The sequence below is a fragment of the Choristoneura fumiferana genome, chromosome 29 (assembly GCF_025370935.1).
Source record: "Choristoneura fumiferana chromosome 29, NRCan_CFum_1, whole genome shotgun sequence".
NCBI lineage: Eukaryota > Metazoa > Arthropoda > Insecta > Lepidoptera > Tortricidae > Choristoneura > Choristoneura fumiferana.
Genome location: NC_133500.1, coordinates 11,424,236 through 11,450,720, shown reverse-complemented (window position 1 = coordinate 11,450,720; position 26,485 = coordinate 11,424,236). Strand labels below are relative to the sequence as shown.

Below are 26,485 nucleotides of genomic sequence, written 5' to 3'. Positions count from 1 at the left end.
AACATCGGTTTCTTGGAAGCAGTCTTCAGTGTAGAAAAACAGGGCCGGTATATTTCCATCTCAGCACTAGCTCATGGTCATGGGACACCGTGGCTACATTGTCGCGGCACAAGCATGGCTACCTCAGGCAAAGGTCGCCAAACAGAGTAGTCCTGGCTATTCTTCAGTCGGTTCGATGATATCGTTAGGTAGAGGAGATTGTGGTCCAAAAAGGCGGCCGGTCGGCAATGCAGGAACTATTGCAGTAACTGTTGAAGTAACAGTTTCAGCACTCACCTCAGACGGCAGCGTGGGGGTGAGACTTGTATTTGCACAACAGATTCATGCTTAAGCCCCAGAGTATAGTAACTGTTGCAGTATAGCTTCAGCACTTATCTCAGGAGGTAGGAAAACTGATTCATACATTAGCACTAAGCAGTACAGCACTAAACAGAAAGGTACAGAAGTCAATCTCATGTATGACCATACTACGCTCGGCGGTTGCTCTAGGGTTGTCAACTATGGCTTATGCACAAAAAACTATCGTGGTAGTGGCACTCGTATCTAGTTGTTTGATTTATTGTTGAGCATTAAACGGGAAGAATGGAAATATAAATTAATAATAACTAAAATATTATAATTTTAATGCCATTGCTACCACTGGTAACTTAAAAAACGACCATCTACTGTTTAATGTTAAATTTAAACAACCGTCCACTAAACAGTTATAATAACTTTTTTTCACAGACGCGTGTCTCAAGCGCATGGCCATCGCGCTCGCACTGGTCCCAACCGGTCCGAGATATCGTGTCCGTGAGCGTGTCTATGTGTGCGTTGCTCGAACGCACTTTGTATGTAGATTGATTTCTGTACATATCTGTTTTGTGCAGTACAGTAACTGTTGCAGTAGCTTCAGCTTTGGGCGGCAGCGCGGGGGAGAGACTTCTGTTCTTGGAGAACAGATTCAAGCAAGAGCGCTATAATCGTACAATAATGTGGGGGAGAGACTTTCATTCTAGGAAAAGAGATTCATACCTAAGAGCTACTTAGTACATACAAACTGTTGCAGCGACTTTTGCAGTAACCGTTACAGTAACTGTTGTAGTAACTTTTCAAGCGACTGTTACAGTAACTGTTGCAGCAATTGTAGTAGCAGTTGTTGCAGCAACTGTAGCAGTAACTGTTGCAGCAATTGTTTGATCACTCACCTCGGGCGGCAGCGTGGGCGAGAGACTCTTGTTCTTGGAGAACAGACTGGTGCGCCGGCTTGAGGACGGCTCCGAGCGACGCCGGCACACGCCGCGCAGCCACGTGCACAGCCGGTTGTTGCAGCAACTGTTGCACGAACAAGATTAGTTGGCAAGAAGGCTGTATTGTCTAAATGTATCTTCTGTCTGTCAAATGGTATAGAATGAGGGTAGATAAAGGGGGTGAAAGCGATCACGAACATCAGCGCGTATGCTGGCACTTCTTCACTTGGCATATTCGCCGAAATATTTGCATGTACGAAAGAGATGCACTATTTCATTTCTAGCATGAGCGATGGAGATGTCAATAGCGCAACGCATTGCCACGTAATGTATGGCTTAGACGCTCGTGATCGCATTCATCTCTTTCTACCCTAACATATACTGTGTGACAGAAAGAAGTGGTGAAATTAAAACGATTGTGATTGCGAGGGCTGGCCCTATACTACGAAGTGCTAAACTCGAAATTCGATTGTTGCCGTCCCGCTGACGCTTTAATACGCGAGTGAAAGGGACGGTGCGATACGAACTTCGATTTTCGAGTTTAGTAGTAGCCCCTCTGAAGGCATAATAACTTAGAAAAGCTGAAAAACTCCCGACATTGTCATTTCAATGTTCTATATCTCATAAACGGCTAAACCGACTCTCACGAAAAATATAGCAAATATTAAGATTTTTTACGTTTTCACGTAAAAAAACCGGCCAAGAGCGTGTCGTACACGCCCAGGATAGGGTTCCGTAGCCATTACGAAAAATCAAATAATCTTCTTCTAAGGATTTCGTATTGTGTACTGACTCTTCCTAGTTTAGGTATATATATTTTATACCTTACCTTAGGCTGCTATTTACTCTTAAACTACTAATAATTCTCAAGCAATCTTAACCGCTATAACTTTCCTCGTAAATTTGATATATTCACTACCATTCTGAATTTTTTTTAAATTTTTCAGCCCACAGTTTGTTTTTTTCTTTTTTATTACAGTACCACTTTGTCGGCATGACTGATATGTATACTCATGTCAAATTACAGTTTTCTAGTACTAACGGTCTCTGAGCTTACCCGCGGACAGACAGACGGACAGACATGGCGAAACTATAAGGGTTCCTAGTTGACTACGGAACCCTAAAAACAGCATTGAAATGACGGATGAATGAACGGATGGACCGCCGTTTGAGAGCCACGACGCCACAGATAAGTATACAGACTGATATTGGCGTCAAACTCAATGAGGGCTATCGTTTTTTGTCTCACTAGATGGCGCACTGTTGCGTGAGGTTTTTAAGTATTGTTTTGAAAGTCTGTTATTACGGGCGTTGAAACAAAGTTTAGATTAAAATCATATTTAATACACCTTAAAACCGTACCATATAAATATCGAGCATGCCACAGTGTTGCATAGTCCCCGTTTTGTTCGGAAAAAAGGAGGACAAAGGTTTCCGAAAGACAAAACTGTCTCAAAACACAGACATTCATTGCCCCGGAACGCATATTTTCCATAATTAATTACAGATATTGCAAAATATTCACAAAATTATTCTAATTCTAAATAAACCCGCGTAGCTCACCCAAAAACTATGAGATTTGACATTTCGGAGACCTCACGCTACACTAGCGCCTCTAGCGGCGAATTCATTCGCGATAGCCCTCATTATGTCAAAGAGTCAAGAGTCAAAGAATTTATTTGCTCTATATGTAAAACATCCCTTTTTTTGCGTCGGAGTAAAAATCGTCCCGGGGGGCTACTATACGAAATTCGTAAATCGAAGTTCGTATCGTACCGTCCCTCTCACTCTCGTATTAAATAATATAAGCGTAAGCGGGACGGCAAGATACAAAGTTCGAATTTTGCACTTCGTACATAATACCTGCCTGTACTTCGGAAGTGGCAGCCCTTTGAAGGTCACCAAAGCTTGTAATGTCGCGTGGGACGCGGCGTCACCCAATATCAAGATATATAAGAAACGTAAGGTCCAAGGCCAGTTGAAACCACTAGATAATTAAAATAATTTATTAATTCTTTATAGATAATTAAAATATTAATTATTTAATAATAAGTCGTGGTATAATGGCATGCTTGTAATTCAAAATGTCTGGTTTTTCTAATACTATAAAAACAAAACGAAAAAATCTTTTTATAGTCTTAAGTCATAACATAACACTAACCATAGCAAGTCTTAATACTAACTATCCTATGTTAAGCGTTACTTGTGTTTTGTAACTTTATAAACCAAAAGCTAAAGTGCCGACAAACTGCTCTGTAGTTTGGCACAACAAATGTAAATTAAAAATGTAACTCTTAGCAGAAATAACTTTTCTATCCATCTATCTAGAGGGCAGTGGCGTAGCTACCAGAGGGCTAGACGGGCAGTGCCCGGGGCCCCCCAAGCTTAGGGGGCCCCTCGGACTCAGGAAATTTGGAGTACTTAACACGGAACAAACGATTTTAAATAGTTTAGTTGGGGCCCTAGTTTATTTTTTGCCCCAGGGCCTTTGGTTACGTACTTAGCTACGCCACTGCTAGAGGGATTCAAATACACCGTGTTATTTTTGATATCCTTTAAGGGGACAATCTGCAGGCCAAATAAAGTTATTTCTCTAAGACACTAGTGGCCTAACTCTTACTGTTTAAAAGATAGTCACGGGTTAAGATAATTAATATTATTTTCTCTGTGTACCTGTTTCTGTCTTGGCCGGTTTTTTATTATTTTTAATTACTCACGAGGAAGGCTCCCGGTCGCTCAGTATGCTGTCCCGGCGCTCCACTGGCGGGCGGCGGCGCCCGCAGCAGCCGGGCGGATCACTCACGTAAGGAGCCGACACGTCGCTGACGCGCCGCCGCCCGCAGCACAGGTCGCGCAGCTTACGCTTGCGTTTCGTTTCGTTTTCGAAATCTACCGCTGCCTGTTGATTGGAAAAGAGTTTATAAACTGATCGAATTAAAATACTTTGCTAAAAGTTGTTCGATGAACTGAACGCTGATAATCCTAACTACTCAATATTTTAAAAGCGAACAGGAGAACTACCAAGAAATTCGAAAATTGAAGTTCGAATCGTACCTTCCCCGCAGCCCGCTCCACATCCCTGATCCTTTGTTCCTCTTCCTTCTTCCCTTTGCAGCAGTTCAGCTTGCTCATCAGCCCCCCCTCGACATCTTTCGTCTCTTTCTCGTCGTCCTCCGGCTTGCCGCAGCGGCAGCACTGTCGGCACTTCCCGGCGAGACGAGAGCATATGCTGGCCTTCTGATCTCCGACTTCTTTGACATCTTTAGCTTTGTCTTTATCTTCTTCCTTGGACTGGCGGTGCGCCCGCGCCGGCGGCTTCGGTGTAGTACTGGTGCTTTGGGGGAATCTGGAATGGTTATTACAGATAAAGATTTTTTGCGAAACTACAGTCCACTGCTTATAATTTAAGCGAGTATATCGTAGTAAATATTTTCATTAATAACTAGAATTGTCCTCTTAAGGTCATCCGTCCACCGTGCCTCAGGACGCCCTACACTACGTTTTCCCGTCCGTGGCGGCGGATGGATGTGAGGGGCTGAAGAGAGTGTTGTGGCGCGCCATGGAAGAGGCCTATGTCCAGCAGTGGACTGCTATAGGCTGATGATGATGATGATGATGATGATGAACTAGAATTGTATTTTAAAGCCAAACTACTACCAGCGTAATTTGGTGCAATAATCTCGAGAGATGACTGTAAACCTTGTTCCCCGTACAGTCAAGGCCATAAAGCACCAATATCTGACACAGCCAAGCATGCATAAATACGACTCTATTAACTAGGGTCGGTAGGACGTGTCAGATATTTTTGCACGCTCCGCTGTGGCAGATGTTTCATATATATTCGTAACTAATAACTATATTAATAGGACAAGTATAGGTTATTTTATCCAAACGGAAAGTAACATGGAGAACATAAATCCATACTAATATTATAAATGCGAAAGTGTGTTTGTATGTTTGTGTGTTTGTCCGTCTTTCACGCCGTAACGGAGCGACGAATGCATAGAGATAGTTTATGGGCCCGAGAGTGACATAGGCTACTTTTTATCCCGGAAAAATGCACAGTTCCCGAGGGAACAGCGCGCGATAACCGAATACCACGCGGGCGGAGCCGCGGGCAAAAGCTAGTAAATAAATAAATAAACATGCAGTCCTTGAGAGTGGTGCACAAAAAACATGCTTTTACTGCTGATGATTCAATCACATTTAACCGTTCAATCAACGTAGGTCTTAAATTGGATATTTATGTTGTGTTCGTGCTGTAAAAAATATTAATAAAATTAAGATTGTTTTTTTTGGAATATTTTTGTATTTTTTATTTCAATTCCAATTTTTTTGTTACTTTTACGGTCATCCCGTAAAACCCATATCGAAAATACAAACTGGTCTTATTTTTCTGGTTTTTCTATGCATCTATACTTCAGTTTGTATTTTTAATATATTATTAATAAAAGTTTAATTTTATATTTTAAAAATCTAGAAACGTTCTGCTGTACAAAAAAATCGAGTATTCAACTTAAACGAGCGAAGCGAGTGCTTAAAAGCGCACTTGTTTCTGATATCAGATTTAATTGTTTTTTAGTAAAGTTTGTGGTATTTTTTTAAAAGTATGATTGCAGTTGCAGTTTAGATCTGTTCTTTTAGTGTTTTCGTTTAGTTTGGTGCACTCGTGCGCCTGTACGGCGAACATGCGTTTCAGTTTACCTTTGCAGCTTGGATTGGCCGGGGAAGCTAGAATTTGGAAAATAAATGCTGTTATTTAGATTTGAAGACATTTTTTGTTCATGTTTATGTGGCTGATTGTGAAATCATTGATGATGCAAAAATAAAGATATGTTTTGGAGTTGATCGATCATTGAACGTAATCTTACAATACTATTAACCAGGTTATCTGTAAGATATCCCTCATCAGGCATCAGTTAGCCGTCGTATGTACTACTTTCTATCCTAATTTTGTATTTTAAAATTATGTGCGATAGAGTCCGGGTTCGATCCCCGGTCGGGGCAGATATTTGTATGAAAAATACGAATACGAATGTTCATTCTCCAGTCTTTGGTATTTAAAGTATCTATCTATATATTTCGGTACTTAAGTAAATTTATCCATTGCCTATACCCATAACACAAGCTACTTACTTTGGGACACTTGACTTGACACCTAGAATGATCTAGAATGGGTCTCAAGTCAAGTGTCAAATGAAATTTATCTAATTTGTTTTCGTCTGTTTGCAACGTAATGTTTTATGCGTAAAACAAAAAACACACATACGTTTAGTTTATGAATACCTATTGACATATACTTATTATTAAGTCCAGCATAGCATAAACCTTAACCCATTTTCTAAACAGCTTCTGTCCCTCTCGCACTAGATTGAAAGGGATAGATCTCTTTACTTGGCAAGAACATGGCTGGAAAGACTATGACAGCCAAAACATAGAGCTATTGCTCAAATGGAAGTAGTACTGGACTAATGAAGTCCAGTCATTCAAAAAGTCATTGGCAGTAGTTACTCGAAATTTAGTGATACATCGTGCAGTGGATCATTGTTTTTTTTTATTCCTAATGCATATCATTGTTGGAAATTTTATAAATAGGTAGGATATTTACGCGGTATGCATCTCTAAAGTACGCTCTACCTAATCCTAATCTCACTAATCATCATCCCAGCCTATATACGTCCCACTGCTGGGCACAGGCCTCCTCTCAGAACAAGAGGGCTTGGGCCATAGTTCCCACGCGGGCCCAGTGCGGATTGGGAACTTCACACGCACCATTGAATCGCTTCGCAGGTTTGTGCAGGTTTCCTCACGATGTTTTCCTTCACCGCAAAGCTCGTGGTAAATTTCAAATGTAATTCCGCACATGGATTTCGAAAAACTCAGAGGTGCGAGCCGGGGTTTGAACTCACGACCCTCTGCTTGAGCGGCGATAGGTCAAACCACTAGGCCACCACGGCCTCTCACTAATATTCAAGTCTTATTAATATTATGTATAATGTAAATGCGAAAATGAATTGAATATGTTAGCTTGTTACCCTTTCACGCCTAAAATATTAAACTAATCGTGGCAAAAGCTGGTATGGAAATAGTTTGAGACCTTGAGAAGGACATTGGATAATTTTTACCCCGTAAAAATCGTAAGATAACGCGGGTTACAGCTAGTCTTGGACACAGTAGGTACCCGAAGCTAGATACCTCTACAATTTTATTTCGGTTTGACATTATAAAAGGAAACTAAAATTCGTTGAATTTGTATTTCTTTTGGCATTAACGCTGTTAAATGCGACTTAGGTCATGGTTTAAGCAAGTACGTAACAAAGAATTCGAACCATTAGAATTAATGTGTGCCATTTATTTGTAGAGGCATTATTAAGGTCACATGTTCCGCCCGACATACATGAAACGGCTTAATATATTCAAAAACAAAATGAATACATAAACTAATACAATGGATACAAATACAATTTTACCCGTTGTCATTCCCGTACCGCTTTGGTAGAAGCTCATTTGGCAGAATGTACACGGTTCTGTTGTGTATCATAATTAAAAAAAAAACTACACTATCGATGGTATCATTGTGGTTTTGGCAGCACTACTTGACGTTTTGATTTTTTAAAACGCGCGCGTCGACGTCACATTTTTGCGTTTTGTTATTGCACATGATTTTGTAATAAAATTGTTGTTTTTTACGGATTTAAGCGCCGCATTTTGTGCGAGTGGGGTGTGCGCCGACCAAAGGCGGACTGCTACCAATTTCTTCGTTATATTGAGTGCCAAGTAACGTATAGCTAGTTTCTCGCGTGTTACTTGAGATTATATCCAGTCCGGCTCGAAGCACTTTCATTGTGACGGTGGAATTAAAAACAAATTTTGTGTTTTTTTTACCCCCGACAAAAATACATTTCATTGTTTAAATTATGAGTTCTATAGGGTAATTACAGCAGTAATAAAGAAAAGTAAAGAATTTGCTTTGGTCCTATTTATTTAGTAATTAGTATAGTATGTAAGTAGTTAAGTAAATTAGTCTCCGGTTTTAGAATAAGACGGGCCCATCTCTTCCCGTGGGTGTAGCACAAAGGCAACTAAGAGACAAGGAAAAGTGGGCAGCAGCGCTCTCTATTGCCAACTACGAACTCCTGAGTGGTGTAGAAGGCCAGGAAAACCAAGAAAGTCATAAAAGTTAACTCCTGATGCTCAACGGACGACTACAACCACTTTGTCAACAGAGTGGCGATTAAGAAAGAGAGAGCAGACAATTTATTTAGGAACAAATTTTAACTCTGACATCGATTATGTAAGGCAGACGTTTTCATCCAAAACTCCTTCAGGAGCCTTCAGGTGTGCCGAGATTGCCATGAAGTGTATTGAAATCATGAATAGCTATTTTTAACCGCCGACGCAAAAAGAGGGGTCAAAGTCAAAGTCAAAGTCAAAATATCTTTATTCAATTTAGTCTATAACAAGCACTTATGAATGTCAAAAAAATCTACCACCGGTTCGGAAAAATCCGGCAAGAAACTCAACGAGGTACATATATATTTTTTTTTAAAACAGATTTACAATATTATTAAATGATATGTATACATCACAAGTATTTAACACAACTTTATTTTTAACACAGTAGGTTCGCTATTTGAAGGGATCGCTAATGCGGATCGGAATTATTTCCAAATATCCCTGTCCATGATATAATCATTAACTTATAATTGTTTGGGTGTTATAAGTTTAACCGCTGTCTGTGTGTTTGTCTGTGGCACCGTAGCTCTTAAACGGGTGGACCGATTTGAATGCGGTTTTTTTATTTGAAAACAGGTTTTCTGGCGATGGTTCTTAGACAAGTTTTATCAAAATAGGTTCAGCCGTTTTTGAGATATTGAACGTTAAAATTACAAAGTCAGCGGTTTTCCAACTTTTTGTTGCTTATTTAAAGTCGCTTAACAGTCGGGACCCCTTAGGTACAGGACAAAGAATTTTTGAGCTGGTTAGCTTTTTGGTGTTTCGTATCCCAAAAAGCAGCAGTAGTAGGTGTCAACTAGACCCTATACATAAGCCTCTGCTGTCCGTTATGCATTATTAAGTATGGGTATATTGTTCGGAGCCTTCTACTGGCGTCCGACGGGCTTTGGCTATTTTTTGGTGTGTACTGGTGTGCCGAGAAAATTTTGATGAACGAAAAGTGTGCCGTTAAAACCAAAAGATTGAAAACACCTGATGTAAGGTATTATTAGTTTTAAGGGTTCATTACCTACTCGAACTCCATTAAATATGGTAGCGACAGTCAAAGTATCCATCGGTCAATGAGAGTTTGCAGATGCGATCTTAGTTCTTAAACAAAACGCAATAAGGCACAGATGCACAATGCGTGGCGCGAAGCATTTACATATGACAGGGGGGCTACTACGAAATTCGAAGTTGGTATCGTTCCGTCCATTAAATTAATAATATTAGCGTCATCGGGACGGCAAGATTCGAAGTTAGAATTTTCAAGATTCGAAGTTTCTTGCGGCGCATTCTTCTTGGCAATGATGGTCTTTCCGAAAGCGCTGGTAGTTTAAAAAAGGACGTGTAAAAGTGCCCATTGCGGCCTATTTACTGAATAAATCATTTGAATTTTGAATTTTGAATTTGAATTTTGCACTAGTATTAGGGCAGGAACGCGAGATGCAGAAATAGTGATGTTCCGATACCTACAAAATATCGATATTTACTCTTGTGGACTTCAATTATACGTGTCGTACTATGAAGCTTGAGGTCCAGGGTTCGATCCCCGGTCGGGCGGGACAGATATTTTATATGAATAATACGAATATTTGTTCTAGAGCCGGGATGCGGAAACTTTTTCCTTCGCGTGCCAATATTATACTAACGAAGTTGTTGCATTTTTGGCTATGTTATTTACTGAAATAAAAATATTGATATGTATTTTCTGAAACACTAATTAGGGCATTGCCAATGAGAATGAAATTTTGTAACAATACGAAATCTTCTCTTGATTTTTTGCTTGATGGTCGCGGGCCGGATTTCAAGCCTTCGCGGGCCGGAGATGGGCCGCGGGCCGCAGTTTCCCCATCCCTGTTCGAGAGTCTTGGACGTTTATAGCCCATAGTACAAGCTTTGCTTAGTTTGGGTTTAGAAAATTGGTGTCGGTTTGTGCATAATATTTATTTATTTTATGAATTATGATAGAAAGCACCAGACGAACTTTTATCATTTGTTTACACGTTTCTGAAAGATATATCGTTGCAAACTGTAAGTAGGTTGTAGTAAAAATGCCAGCACTCGCGACTGGCCAGGGTTGTCAACCAGGAAAACGAATCTACTGGCTCTATATTATTCTTCGTTTTTTACCATTAGAAATAGGGTAAACACCTTCACGAGTCTTTTTATCGAAAAACGTTTTATAAAAAACCGTAACTATTACTTATGATACCAAAAGCATGTAAATGATCATATGTCCTTGCTAATTGCTACATATTTGCTGTGACTTATTTTTCAAAAGTCATCCCAGCCTATATACGTCCCACTGATGGGCACAGGCCTCCTCTCAGAACAAGAGGGCTTGGGCCATAGTTCCACGCGGGCCCAGTTCGGATTGGAACTTCACACGCACCATTGAATTGCTTCGCAGGTTGTGCAGGTTTCCTCACGATGTTTTCCTTCACCGCAAAGCTCGTGGTAAATTTCAAATGTAATTCCGCACATGAATTTCGAAAAACTCAGAGATGCGAGCCGGGGTTTGAACCCACGACCCTCTGCTTGAGAGGCGATAGGTCAAACCACTAGACCACCACGGCCATTTCAAAAGTGTTTTTCAATAAAAAGACACGTCAAGATCGCTTACCTTCTTTCTTATGCTGAGAAAACGAAGTATATGAATGAGGTGCAAAATTCGAACTTCGTGTTTTGCCGTCCCGAGTGAGTAGGACGGTAGTACGATACAAACTTTGATTTTCGATTTTCTTAGTAGCCCCCCTGATTATTAATTTTAAGTACACGGTGTTAATTATATAAATAAAAGCCTTCTAAGCAAAGTCACGGCATATTTGTCTGAATATTATGTAACGCGAGGGATTGGCTAAACAATCAAATTTTTAAATGATATCTCACGGTAGTTTCATGTTCAAAAAATTTGTTAGTATTTTACTATCCCTGTATTATTATTATTATTATGATTTTGTATTTTTTTTTATTTCATTGTATACTGTAGTTTTTAAGTATTTTATTTGTAATTATTTTAGGTCGAAAAAATGACTTTCTGCCAAGTTTCTTGCGGCGCATTCTTCTTGGCAATGATGGACTTCCCAAAGCGCTGGTAGTTTAAAAAATGACGTGTAAAAGTGCCCATTGCAGCCTATTTACTGAATAAATGATATGAATTTGAATTTGAATTTTTAAATACCTAGTGCTTAAGTAGCAACTTACGAGCTAGATATTGTTGTTTTTAAAATAAAATACTTTCTGCAATTTTATTTACGTATTCTTTTTGGTAATCTTGGTCTTTCCAAAAGTACTGGTAGACTAAATAAAACTGGCCAAGTGCGAGTCCGACTCGCGCACGAAGGGTTCCGTACCATCTATACAACATTCATTAGACATTAGCAAAATACGATAACAAATCACGTTTGTCGTATGGGAGCCCCGATTAAATATTTATTTTATCTTGTTTTTAGTATTTGTTGTTCTAGCAGCCACAGTTATACATGATCTGTGAAAATTTCAACTGTCTAACTATCACGGTTCATGAGATACAGCCTGGTGACAGACGGACGGACGGACGGACAGACAGCGAAGTCTTAGTAATTAGGGTTTCTTTTTTTACCCTTTGGGTATGGAACCCTAAAAAAGACATGTAAAAGAGTTTTCTGCGCCAATCTGACTAAAACTACAAAATGTAAAAGTTTGTGAGTAACCAGCAGAGAAAATTAAATTTGGTATGTTACGAGTATATACCATAGCAGAAGATTTGGAATAACACACAAGCTAATTTTTATTCTGATATTCCAACACGAGATAGTGATAAAATCCCGAAATTTGAAAAAGGATAATAGATTTTATTTGATACCCCAAACATAACGGTGACGATAGAAATGCCCTTCGCAAAATTCCGTCCATACTTTTTATTTAATTTGGTTTTAACCGCTGGCTGATATAAATAAGTAGGACAGTTACGGGATATCCGCCCCCCCCTGGCTCTACGCAACGGAAATTAAAAGTGTATCAGCCAGTAATAGACGGCCATTGAACGAGTTACGCGAAATTGAGTTAATTTAGGAAAATTGCGGCGTTTTCTAGGGTTCCTTACCGAAATGGTTCGGACGGGATTACTAAGGCTGTCTGTCTGTCCGGCTAGCTATCACCACAGATTAAAGAAATAAAGAAAAACATTTATTCGTGGCCTTTACAAAGCAAAGAAAAAGGAAACACGGAAATAGAGACAAACTTTGTCACGAAATGGTCTCAACTCAGCATGATTTAGATGCAGCACCATTTAGATGAGTTCAAAGTAAACGCCAACAATGAACTTGACAACTATAAAATTTAATAATACATAGAATAGACCATAAGTACAATTTTAGCACAGAGCCTAGCTAGATTCGCGCCTACCTATATTTATAAAAAAAATCAGCATTACAGTCAAAAACCAATGCACTGTACAATTCAAATTGTACTTACACAAAAAATACATAAAAAGACACACAAAAAAAACGAATTCGGGATTTTTGAATGTATCGTCTTCGTCGCTACCCTCAAACGACCATTATAACGTGTTGCCCGAAATAAATGGTTTTATTATTATATCAAGAACTGTACCTAATAAGTTTTAGTAAAAATTAAAATTCTGACACATGTAAGCTTTTGCTTATTGCACTTTTTAACTCCCGAAGCAAAGGTGTTTTACAATCCCAAAATTCTCTCCACGGAACGTCATTTCTACTCAAGAATGGTGCTACCAATGGTCAACCGGACGATGGATATGAATGCTTATAAGCTTTCATCTTCGTGGAATCCTGTTACAAATAAGTGTCGGCGTCGGGATGACTGTTCGGAGGGACGACCGGAGGTGTGATGAGGTGACAAATAAAAATGACCAAGTGCGGGTAGTTCGAGAAACGAGTGCCGGTACTATTTGTGGTCAAGTGCGGGTAGTTCGAAGGACTCGCGCTGCTAGGCAGACTTGACACCCCACACTTAAGTCTACTCGTGACCACGGCCACTGTAATGTGGTCGTAACGTGGATGTTAATATTACTCGTGTGTTTAGCGTGATAAGTCCCGTTTGTGGTATTTTAATTATGATTTTTTTTCTCGTCTAACACTATATAACGGCTAAGTTTGCTTAAAAAATATTAGTAGGTAGTTTAAGAGTAATTAGCAGCCTACAATTGTATAATAATATACCTAAGCTTGGAAGATTCCGTACCTAAAAAATAAAAAAACCCTTAAAAAATATTTATTATATATAATATATAAATATTATAGTGTCTGACACGCTCTTGGCCGGCTTTTTAGTTTTTCAATAATCAATTATTGTTTATTTTTGCATGAATGAAGTAGATCTTTACGGCCTCTCACGCAGAAGGCCGTAGGTTCGAGCCTGGAATCGCACATATTTTTATTATTATTATAAGAAATATTGCAATTAAATAAATACTGAATACTGAAATATTCTGAAGCAATCTAAAGAATTGTATAGGCTAAAGGCGATAGTGATGAGTTTAACCTCCTTCTTTCGAAGCTGATTTAAAAAGCCTAACTACTTAGAGCCACGGGGCAGCCCTAAGCTAAAAATGCAAATGGCGGGCGGTCACGCCACGCTCCACTGCGGTACCACTTGTAAACTACCCACTAGAGTGGACTAACTACGGGCTAATTAGTATTTTCTTAAAAGCTGAATGGTGCAAGGACCGTACTTCCTTGTCTTTTTGGAACTTGGGTGTATCATTGTCTGTGGTATGGAATGATTTAAAAAATAAAAAGAGTCTTTGATCGAACATGGCTGGTGTCTGATTTGCGCTCCTTTCCCAATTTCAATTAAATATATTCAGAGTCGTCGACGCCCACTAAAACCTAAATCCCAATCACACATTGGGGTCTCATCATCATCATCCCAGCCTATATACGTCCCACTGCTGGGCACAGGCCTCCTCTCAGAACAAGAGGGCTTGGGCCATAGTTCCCACGCGGGCCCAGTGCGGATTGGGAACTTCACACACACCATTGAATTGCTTCGCAGGTTTGTGCAGGTTTCCTCACGATGTTTTCCTTCACCGCAAAGCTCGTGGTAAATTTCAAATGTAACTCCGCACATGAATTTCGAAAAACTCACGAGGTGCGAGACGGGGTTTGAACCCACGACCCTCTGCTTGAGAGGCGATAGGTCAAACCACTAGGCCACCACGGCTTCACATTGGGGTCTATAATAATTTAATTATCAAAGGGCCAGTAACGCATCCGTAACTCAACTTATGTTATAGGGGTTGCGGTGATTGCTTTTCATCATACCGGGTGTGGCCTGTGATATGAGCAAATAATTTAAAACATAGATCATACTCCTCAAACTGAACAACATTAGTTCAGCGACTTTTAAAAATAATTAGTTTTTAAATTTTTATTAAGTACACTTTTAAGTTTATTCGAAGAAGCAATGTCAAGCAAAATGCTTGATGTTTGTAGCGTGACAGGCGACGTCAGTTGTGTTCTAGGATGGCGTACATTGATAGCAGTATTTAATTTGTATGAAAAAAGGAAAATTCAAAGACTCCATTATTTTTAAAAGTCGCTGAACTAATGTTGTTCAGATGTACGAGGAAGATCTATGTTTTAATTTTTTGCTCGTATTACAGGCCATACCCGGTATAAAAAACGTAATATTCCTAATTCAAATTGGCATAACGTCATTTTGCACGATTATATATTAATTCGCATAACTTAATAGATACCCATAATGTCAACTGGCATAACGATGAGTTTACCTAATAAGTTTAATGTTACCTTGCATAAGTATTAAAAAGTTAAATACAAGTTGATCCTTAATAAAATGTTGATTATTTTGATTGTTTGTAGACACAAGGCCTCCCATCAGAGGATTGTGGCTTCAAACCTGCAGGGCTCGCAACTTGTGACTTTTTCGAAATTCATGTGCGAAATTACATTTGAAATGTACCACGACCTTAACGGTGAAGGAAAACATCGTGAGGAAACCAGGACATACTGGCGAGGCAATTCAATGGAGTGTGTCAAGTTACCAATCCGCACTGGCCCGCGTGGGAACTACTACTAAAATTTCAAGATTTTCTACACCTAACTTGGCACCTACCTATATAGATTAAACTCTTTTGTCAGCGAAATCAACAACGAAGCATTCTATAAATAATATTTATACATTCAGGATGTGTCTGACCATGGAGCTTTCAATTCAAGGTTCGATTCTACTCACATTTTGAAAAAACTTAAATTTAGATCATTTATTAAATCAGTGTATCGGACATGGCGGTGTTATCGCTGTCTCTTGGTACGGGGGCCTTTGAATCATTTTTACCACATGCAACACATAATAATTTTTAAAACATATCAATGTACCGTCAATTTGGTATTGTATCATTAGCATATATTGAAAATAAATTTAATTTGTAAGTCAAAAATGAAATTAATACTGGTTATATTTTTAAAAAGAAGCAGAACAATCGTAGCTCTGGATTGAAAGCCACATGATCAAAGACTCTGCGCGAAATTTACGAAGAAACAGAAATTATAACAATTCACATAAGCTAACTATCCTTAACTTAAAATACTTAAGTACTTGCTTTTACGATATCCACCGGACCAAAACCACAGAGCAAAAGCGTAAACGTCTCGATGAAAACGATACCATAGACAATACTGCTGGTAACCCACTCGGGAATTTTCACTACTAATGGAAGAGAAACCTTCTCTTGGGAATGCTTTCTTATGGCGTAATAGATCGCACGCAGAATAAAGTAATGGTATAATTTTTGCGGGGAACCGGTGGATGCAAGTGGCGTCCTAAGAGAGTTTGTTCGACAGTGGACGTCTTCTAGCTGAAGATGGTATTTTTAATACTGTTACAAGTCTTTTTTTTCTGACACACATTATTTGACTATTTTGTTTTGATTTTATAACTTCAAACCCGACTATGCGTGTTATTATTGAAGAGAAAATCATTTTTTAAGTTTTTTTTACATATAACAGAGTTTTATCTTTAAGTCTATGCTTAGGAGCACTACCTGTCATCTTGCGTATGAATGTTATAGTTAGCTTATTTATGTGTTGTTATGGTATCTATCTACCTATCTATCTGTTTAGATTTGTTGTGTATGTGTATTGTATGTGTTAGTTTTATGTATTCTTGATACAGCTCTAATCTACTGTAAATTGCACCACCTGCTAAACTGTATTCCTTATTTCTGTCCATTGTAAAGGTTGCTGGAAGAGATCGCTCTGAAGCGATAAGGCCGCCTATTGCTTACCTTAGAAAATCTCTATGTATATACTTGTGTTCTCTGTACTGTTTACTGTATTGGTGTGCAATAAAGAGTTATTGTATTGTATTGTATTGTAAAAGTTTGAAAATCAAGGTTAGACGGAGAAAGACGTCCTTACTCCTTACATGTGATGTGACGTCGCATGCAAGTATGCTTTCTATATAGAGAATTTAGATTGAAAAAAAAAAACAACTAAATCCAGTTTTTAACTGAATTCATTTTCCTCTTTCTTTTTTCTCTTTTCAATATTATGTTTTATTATTTAAATCAGCATAAGTTGTGCTTATGAAAACAGATGAGAAAATATTTAGAAACATTTAACACTCACCCGCCATTGCTCTGCGCAGACTTGTCGGAATCATTCCCATCGGCCATCTTGTTTTGCACCGCCATTTTGTCTCCGGGAGAAGAAACGTTTGAACTTTGCACTTCAACTTCCGGTTCCCCTTTTACTAACGTCTCGTTTATTTTCTCGGCCACTTCACGTTTAGTTGGCCCGTTTTTCTTCTCATTGACAACCATTACGATAGGTTCTATAGTTTTCTTCGGTTCATCAAGTTTGTCAGGTACTTCGGGTTTTTTAGGTTCTTCTACTGGAGTTATAATACTGTCAACGATTTTCGTTGCTTCAGATCGTATTTCAGTAACAGCTTTATCACTTTCTTTAGCTGCTTGATCCTTGATATCAGTGCCTTTTGCAGCGATATCGTTTTTGGTTTCCTTTAAGCTATCTTTAGTTTTATTAATCGCACTTTTAATTTTACTTCTAGATTCTCTAGCTTCCAAAGATGCTGCGAGTATGTTTTCCGTCGACACTTCTGGAGATTTGAGAATGTCATCTATTTTCTGTCTTACTCGCTCTACCTGAGGATTACTGTACGGTGGGAGCAAGGGCTTTAGCTTGATATTATCTTCCAGAAATACTGAACTTTTCTCAGTTTTAGCAGGCTTTGCTGCTTTTTTGTCATCATGTTTTTCTTCTACGTCTTTTGAATCTTTATCTTCTGCCTTTTCTTTCGGTTTTTCTTTATCTTTATCTTTTTCCTTGTCTTTTTCTTTCTCTGGTTCAACTTCTTTTTCTTCAGCTTTAGGCGCTAAAGAATCCTTAGAGCTGAGTCTTTCAAAAATAGCCTTTTCTCTCGCTTTTTCTAATGCTGCTGGCAGCTGGTTTGTAACTTTAGTAACTACTTCTAAGGGTTGAGCAGTTATAGCTGCTGTCGTCATAGAAATAACACTTTTTTTCGTCAAAAGTACAATTTCACCATTTTCATTTACTATTTTGTCATATTGAGTCTCATTATCCTGTGTTGTTACTTCATCTTTAGCTCCAGCTTTATCATCAGTAACAACCGGTTCAATTTTAGGTTCTTCTTTCTTATCTTTCGTTTTTTCTTTTGTAGCTGATTTTTTTGCTTTTTCTGATTTGTTTTCTTCTACTACAGTTTCTATTTTCGTACCAATTTCGTTTAGCTTCGTTGTCGATTGAGCTTTAACTTTGATATCTTTTCTGCTATCTTTTTTCAGTAAAGGTGGTTTTTCATTTAAGGTTTTTGTGCTCGGTGTCCTTACTAGACTTTTCATGCTATTAGTACGATTGATAGGTTTTTTGACATCCGTTTTGGGAACACTGGGTTTTTGAGCAAGTCGAGTGCTTGAAGATCTGTTCACAGGCTTGCCCTGCGCAGGCCTGGTTGGTGGTTTAGAAGAAGTGGAGATTTTAGTGAGTGGCCGTCTCTTTTCTGGACTCTGGTCTCTGCTAACTGTTCTGCTAGGCTGTCTAGAATTCAATCTAGATGTAGCAGGCGTGTTGCCGGCAGTTTTGATTGGTTTCTTGGCTAATGGGGAAGGTTTTGGCGTTTTGGCGGAGCTTGGCTTCAGGTCGTCGGGGCTTTTGTTAGGAGTCCCAACGATGGGTGAGAGTCTTTTAGCGTTGATAGACCTGTTGGAGGGAGGAGGACCTCCTCGTCCGGGAGAGATAGGAGGTTTCCCTTTAATGACAGCAGGAGCGATGGTCAAATGCTGTGTGCTTTTGCTCATATTTCTTTTATCATGTGTTCCTCCTCCTATTCTTATAGTTTCATGGATACTGCTTGTGCTATTCGAAATGAACCTCTGGCTTCTGTTCAGGTTGTTTTCGACAGGTTTCCGTGAGCTTGACACATCTCTTAATGTAACTGTCCGTTTGGGGGACACAGAACTTTGCCTTTTAGGGATTTTAGAATGCTGCGGAGAGCCATTATTGGACTGAGGCTGCGACCGTGATACTGCTCTGATTCTCGACACGTGTGTCACAGGTTTAGCTAGCCCATCGTTGGGATTGACAAAATCTTTGCTGCCAGTCGGAATATTTTCATAATGTAAAATTGCTACCGGCGAACTGGATCTACTTTTCAAATTAATTTTACTTGGTGAATTACATCTGGACGCCGCTCTAGAGCCAACGACGCTTCTAACGACATCAGCACTAGCGTTTTTATCCAAAATGCCCATTTCTTTTAGTATCGCTCCTTCTTCTTCAATTCTTTTCTGTTCTTCTTCTGCCTCGTGCTTTTCTCTGTTCAGCTCACTTAATTCTCTGACTTCTTCTTTGTTTTCTTTTAGGAAGTTGCGGGGGGAGTGCGGCCTGAGCAGGGGAAAGGGTGGAGGGAGGGTGGCGGTGGCCATTTTGTCTATCTTAGATAGGGAGTTAGTTCGTCTCCGCGGAGGAGAGTTGGCTCTTGAGTTGGCTGCTGAGGTTTTTGGGGTGTTGTGCCTGGACGTCTCTTCTCTGAAGCCTCTGCCTGAACAGAAAAATACAATTATTACAATACATGATGTAAAAAAATCCTGTAAGATAATTTAACCCACATTAAAGCTACTGATTGTGATTACTAAAACGATACGATACAGATGGAAAAACAGAAATTCGAAAATAAAATAAAAAGTTTTGTATAGAATAAAGTTTTCTCGAGACTTAACTTACATGCAAAAGTTTTTTTTCTTTTTCGTAGGTATAAAAACTTTTCCAATTGTATCGTATTAGTAATCAGCAGCCTTAATGGTGAATAAACTATCGTACAGGATTCCTTTAACACCATGTATAAGAAATATATTTTTGAAACTGATTGCGACAACTAAAGCCAAAGTAAGTAGTGTAGTTAGTGATCGTATGTCGTCCCTCTCACACTCCTATTAAACAGCATCAGCGTGTGCGAAACGGCACTATAGACTTCGTAGTAAAAGGCCTTGTACCTTTGAACGGGGAGACGCGTCCGGTACGAGACTCGACAGGCAGCGAGCGGGGGCTCGAGGGGCGGGACGCGCCGGGCGCCTCCGCTAGTATAGCGAACGACGACTCGCGTTTCCGCTTCGATGTTGGCACCACTCTGGAGGGGAGAAACAGGGGTTAGGTAAAATTAATGATATATTTGCTACAAATGCATAATGTTTTTCCACCGGGAATAGTCGGTTCTTAATCGGAAATAATCGGAATACGAAGGCACTAGAAGTGTCAATCAAATGTTGTATTTATTAAATGAGTGACATTTTCATACCCAATAATATGGCACTTTATTATAATTAATTAGTGTCAAATGTCAAAACGGCTGTACGATGACGACGGGTACTGAATGTAATGAGAGAGCGTGATAAAAAAGAACTTTTCTGATAAAATACAATGGAAAAATATTACTTATGCGCAGTACTTCTACATATATGAGCCGTAAGATCTGTTCGCAGAGAGTTGATAAATAGGGCCCCGTTTGGGATCCATAACTTTGTAAGCAATAATGTTATGTTTGTCATAATTTAAAAAATATATATTTTTCAATAACAATTTGTACATACATAACATTGTTTAATGGCTGGAGCCTCCTCTTAAGCTTGATAATGAACATTTGGCATAATTATTCTCTAAAGCTAACATTTCCAGGAACTTTAAAATGGCCAACCTGTAGAACTCTGTTAAGTTTATTTTACAACAATCAGGAGTTAAGTAATGATCATTATGATTTTTATTATGTATGGATTCCAATATAGACTCGATAAATATTATGATAACGTCTCGGAATAGCGATTGTCGCTTAAAATCTCAAACTGTATCGCAGGGTAGACGAGTGTTCCATATAACTTCGTGAGCTGAGTTTCGTGGTAGGCACTCAGTTGTTGTCAAGCAGTCCGCACTCCATGGAGGCGCGGCCGGCTTCGCGCTCGGTCGGTCAAATATTTTTGTAGTTTGTATCGACATTTTACCAAATCAGGATAATATTTAACGATGAGTGAAAAGCAATAATCACTGAAGTTACCATAACAAATAGCGAAAAGCTAATATCTCAAGTCACATCTCGGCCTATAGGTTACGTCCCACTGCAGGGCACAGGTCTCCTCACAGAACGAGAGAGAAAGAGCTTGTGCCGTAGTTTCCACACGGGCCTAGTGCGGGTTGGGCACTTCACACAAACCATTGAATTAGGTCTTCACAGATTTGTGCAGGTTTCCTCACGATGTTTTCCTTCATCGTAAAGGTCGTGTTAAATCTGTCGTGTAAAAAGTGCAAATCTGGATGCGAACCCACGATCCTATGCTAGAGGTAGAGAGGCTATAGCTCAAACCACTAGGCTATTCCAACAAAAGTCCCTGTAAATTACAATTTAATTATCTTAGCAAACAAACAGAAAATTACTAACACGCACTTCAAAGCTAATTTCCAAAAAAAAGTTAGCTGTCTAGAAACAAATCTGCCAAATTATCCTTCTTTTTGATTGGCCGAAAGTTCTACGTCCATCGTCGTTCAAAATTTACTCTACTAGGTCCGACAAAGGTTACAATTTTGGACACGAAGGTAACTTAGGACTTTGTAATGTTAAGGCAGTATTTTCTAAGTCGCTGTACTTTTGTAGTTGGTAAAGTCAGTGAGTCAACGGTTTGAGTGGTCAGTAGTGTGAGTCAGACTGGTGGTAAGTAATGGCTTCATGGGGCGAATTTCAATATACGCGATGACGAGCCTGAATTTGAATGTCGTTGCTCCCTTAAATGTCGTTGTTAGACTCAAGTAGAGAGTCATGGGTTCAAGTTCTGACAGTATTTTATAGCGTTTTAAACTTTCGTGATTATTCAATATTTTCAGTACAAAATAACAATAGATACAACATTGTTTGAGAAAAGCACTATACCTACCTGGGATTGCTCTATGTCTACCACAAGCTCGTCCATCAATCCCTTAATTCATGGCCTCTGCAGTAATGTACTATTTTCTTCGGCCCAATTTTTCGCAACAACCTAAATAGCATGAAAATAATTACTGTTGTAATAACAATTCCGTCATTAGTCGTCGTCATGGGGTGACGTGTTGGCTGCCTGAACGTTCGACCTCGGGGGTTAGCCGGCTCGGCGAATAACGACTCGAAAGTGTGGCGAAAACGAAATTTAATAAAAACATAACTGAAACAATTTCTTTGCTCACCCGCGACCTTATGATAGCTATGTTTATGCAAGATATGCGTGTTCATTCGGTTCCTTCACCTCCACAATGTAAGAACACACACAAATCACACTAACCCATCTATCACCACCACCACACTACACTGACGCGTTTCGAACTTAACCGTTCACCATGCTACCAGATATTTTAATGAAAAATTACACACAGACAATGCTAGTATTTGATCAGAAATGATACTTAATAATTAAATTGATTATGTTTGAATTGTTTATTACTTCGCTAAGACTTGCGAAATAACTGATCTTATAGGCGATCACCTTGGTCTTCACGACTGACCGCTCACTGTAGATTATATTAAATACAATCAAAAACTGTCTGTACATTTGTCCAAATTTGATGACAATTTTTATTGATAAATTAAGAAAATAATAAGTCTCTTAGAATTACTAGAAAATAACTGATGCTGTGTACAAACGTTATGTTATAACTAGCTTTTGCCCGCGGCTTCGCCCGCGTGAAATTCGGTAATCGCGCGCTGTTCCGTCGGGGAACTGTGCATTTTCCGGGACAAAAAGTAGCCTATGTCACTCTCTGGCTCATAAACTATCTCTATGCCAAAAATCACGTCGAATCGTGGCTCCGTTTCGATGTGAAAGACGGACAAACATACAAACATACAAACACATATGGATATGGATACAAGTAAACAAATTATTTACATTACTTTTACATTTATTAATGAGAATCTACAATATAGAGCAGGTAAAACAAACGTCCCAGTGCTCGACACATTAATGCTCATTATTATTATTCACGCTGTCACCTCCATTACTAATGACAAAAATAATGATGGTAATTATTGAGACAGTGACGAAAACTCGTGCGTTTACCATTAAGCCGGTAACATTAACAAGGTAACAGACATTTTAATTCACCTTGACACCTAGCGAGTAACGGAACGGATTCCACTTAATTTGTGCAATTAAAACTAATTGTTCAATAAACTTTTTATCTAAGGCTTAAAATTTGACAACGGGCGCGCTTAATTTTTTTATACTATTCGATGTTTTTTTTAAATTATTATTTCTTCCTAACGTGTTTTTTCTGTGTATCGAATATGTGTAAATAAATGTCTCTCTCTCTCTCTCTCATTCTCTTAACATCTTATTAACTGAATGTAATACGAGTAAACGTGGTATGTAACCTAGTGGATTGACCTATTGTCTTTCAAGCAGAGGATCGTGAGTCCGAGCCGTCTGAGGTTAGGCTTTTTTAGAAATTCAAGAGCGAAATTACATTTGCAATTTACTTAGCACGAGCTCTACGTTGAAGAAAACATCGCAAGAAAATCTACATTGACGAAACATCAAAAATATACCAGCAACAACTTTTTAAGAACTAATAACGAATGAACGAATAACGAATGCCCATTCGGGGGATTCTCATTCTGGGAGGAGGTGGCAGTGGCTAGTATACAAGATGTTTTCAAATTATTGTGGAACTAGCGGACCCGGCAGACGTTGTCCTACCCGAAAAAACACCACATTAAAACTATGATAATGATAACATACGTTTGTACAACGCTATCTAGCGGGTCCAATTTCCAAACCATCAACTAACGTTGTTTTGCCATATCAATTATTTTAAGTGTATATTTTTCTAGGCAAATATAAAATAACTGACTTATTGTCAATAAGTCTATAACTGACAGTTACGAAACTCGTGAACATTTTGTATGGGAAATGTTTTTCTTTTATCTAATTTTTTCGTCAATTTTCCAATGCTTTTAATAGTTATTCTGCTATTCGGGACGGAGACAAATACATCAAATTAAAAATCATGAAAATCGGTCTAGCCGTTCTCGAGTTATAAGTGTTCGAACAAACCCGACTGTTTTATATTATTAAGATATTTCAGCATGTAGGGTTCATTTGACTGGAACACCACTGTAAATGTTTTTCATTACCTTTTAATATGGGTGAGGCATGTCCAACTTGTGGACGTCCGACGGCAATATACTATGATGATGATGATTGATCGATGTTCAAAGTGTACAGCGTCCGGCGTGACTACTCTTTAAGTCAACATTTGTTATGAAAAACCTTACAGGGGCGTCCGGTCAAACTAACCCAAAACCCCCAAAAATATTCCGGAAGAGGCCGGCCAAGATTAAGAATAGATAGATTCTTATTTTTGTTTTGGCCAGTCCAAGAAACCGAAGCTTTTATTGTGCCGGAAAATAAGTACCTAAAGGGATCTGTCCCATTATCATTACTATTTAATATGGTTTTCGATAACAGCACCTAAAAAAATCGCTTCGATTAGCGTTTCGTAGCGAAAGTTTCGTCGCAGCGCCCGTCTGCCCCCTCCTCAAGGATGTGGCAGCCTTGTCCCGTGGCCGAATAATGTGTGAAAAAACCGCCTTCTGCTGAAGATAATTTGGTTGACCGCCATTTTGTTGGGCCCTTAGAGTATCAAGCCAAAGGTTATCTCCTGTACTTAGACAAACCTTCGAATTCTTCGGGGATATTTTAGGAGTTTATCGGGATAATTAGGTTTTTAATCTGAATTCTTGAGTCAGAGTAGTCACGGCTCTACTTGACCTTTTCAGGATCTCTACTCACTACCCGTATCATGCTATGACCGTATTAGGAACGTGTCAGGAACGGAAAATCAGCGCATACATGACACACGACGGCGACGGTTGGTTACGAAGCGGTTAGTGGGCACAGACTCATACTTTTCGATACAAAGAATATATTTTTGCCTGTCACGTTGCTGTTACGGTCAAGGTATGATACGATGTAATGGGTAGATAGATACCTTTAATAACTTACAATACAATACAAACATTCTTTATTGCACACCATAAATCATAGGCGGTCTTATCGCTTAAAAGCGATCTGTTCCAGACCACCATTTGGGTACAAGAACTTATGGTTATGTCAAACAAAAATAGGTGGCGGAAACAGAAACAGAAAACAAGAACAAACAAAAAATCAATATATTAAAATAAATACAAATGATATAATTATATAAATACATATATACAATATACTTATACAACATATATACTACTAACATAAAATAGCAATATAAATTGTCAAAAAGGCCGTAATGGGAGCAAAGGATAAGAAATTAGGAAATAAATTAAATAAACACAGAAAGACTGAGGACAGAGTTAAGAAGGCAGTGTCAAGAAACATGTCAAGAAGTGAGCCTTGACGAGGTTTCTAACAACAATCACTTCTAACAAGCATGAAGTTTGTTTGACGAGAATTAACGGCTAAACGTATTTCATAAAATGGTTCATTGATAACTAACCACAAAAAGATGGAAAACCCCCGACTTTGTCACTTCAAAGTTCAATATCCCAAAAATGGCCTAACCGATCTTGATAAAACATGTCTAAGAACCATAGCTGAAAAACCTGCTTTCAAATAAAAAAACCGCATTTAAATCGGTGCAGCCGTTTTAAGAGCTACGGTGCCACAGACAGACAGGCAGACAGACACACGTAGCGGTCAACTTATAACACCCCTCTTTTGCGTCTTTGGTAAAAAATAATCTTAAGAATTTCAAATAATATCTAAAGGCACTTGTCCCACCGCCGACGATGAGCGAGAAGCGAGTAGAGCGAGTAACTAGAAACGAGTGGGCGAGCAGCGAGAAGCGAGTGTAGTTTGTCGCTCGGCTGTAAGCGAGTGTTCGCGTGCGACGGGCGATTACTCGCTCCACTCGACTCGTCGGGGCGGCCGGCAAGCTGACATCGCTGAGCGAGTATCTATAGATCAGCGAGTTTTATAGCTAGTCGCTGCGACAAAGATATAAGAGCGAGTTCTCGCCGACAGTGTGAACAGCAGCGATCAACTATTAATATAGTGTCTCTTTTACTCACACAGGATCTTATATCTTTTTGTTCGTTTCTTGAGCGAGAAAATAGTCGATAGCCAATCGTTTCCTCGCTGGCGGTGAGACAAGTGCCAAAATAACAAAGCTGGAGATGGTGAACCACGTCTAGGGCGTAGGCAGCCAAGGAAAAAAGTGTTTTATAAAAGGTCAGGTCCCAGGAGGATATTCTGGAATAATTTAAAGACACCTTGTATATTTTTCAAATGCCTAACCTCGCCGAAGTTCGAACGAAGGTCTAGTACTTCTCAACCAAAATAAGTCTTTATTAAAAAAAACCTTGTCCTTTCGTGCAAAATGGACATTATTCGCTTCAATCTAAAGCGTAACTGAACAATAAAAATTACAGACAGCCAAATTATGTTCACAGGAGGTCTCGTGAGACTTTGTGTAATTTGCGTTTGGGCCTTGGGCTTGTGCGAGGTA

The 26,485-nt window shown here is 39.1% G+C and overlaps 1 protein-coding gene across 2 annotated transcripts in view; it reads right to left on the bottom strand.

The window, feature by feature from the left end:
• stum (mechanosensory transduction mediator stumble) overlaps positions 1–26,485 on the bottom strand; it is an 82,851-nt gene that overhangs the window by 9,396 nt on the left and 46,970 nt on the right. For both annotated transcript variants that reach the window (XM_074109686.1, XM_074109685.1), the window contains exons 3-7: positions 19,963–20,096; positions 17,060–19,511; positions 4,284–4,575; positions 3,947–4,128; positions 1,188–1,314 (exon numbers count right to left, since the gene is read on the bottom strand). In XM_074109686.1, the coding sequence (XP_073965787.1) occupies positions 1,188–1,314; positions 3,947–4,128; positions 4,284–4,575; positions 17,060–19,511; positions 19,963–20,096 (3,187 nt within the window). The remainder of the gene's footprint in view (positions 1–1,187; positions 1,315–3,946; positions 4,129–4,283; positions 4,576–17,059; positions 19,512–19,962; positions 20,097–26,485) is intronic.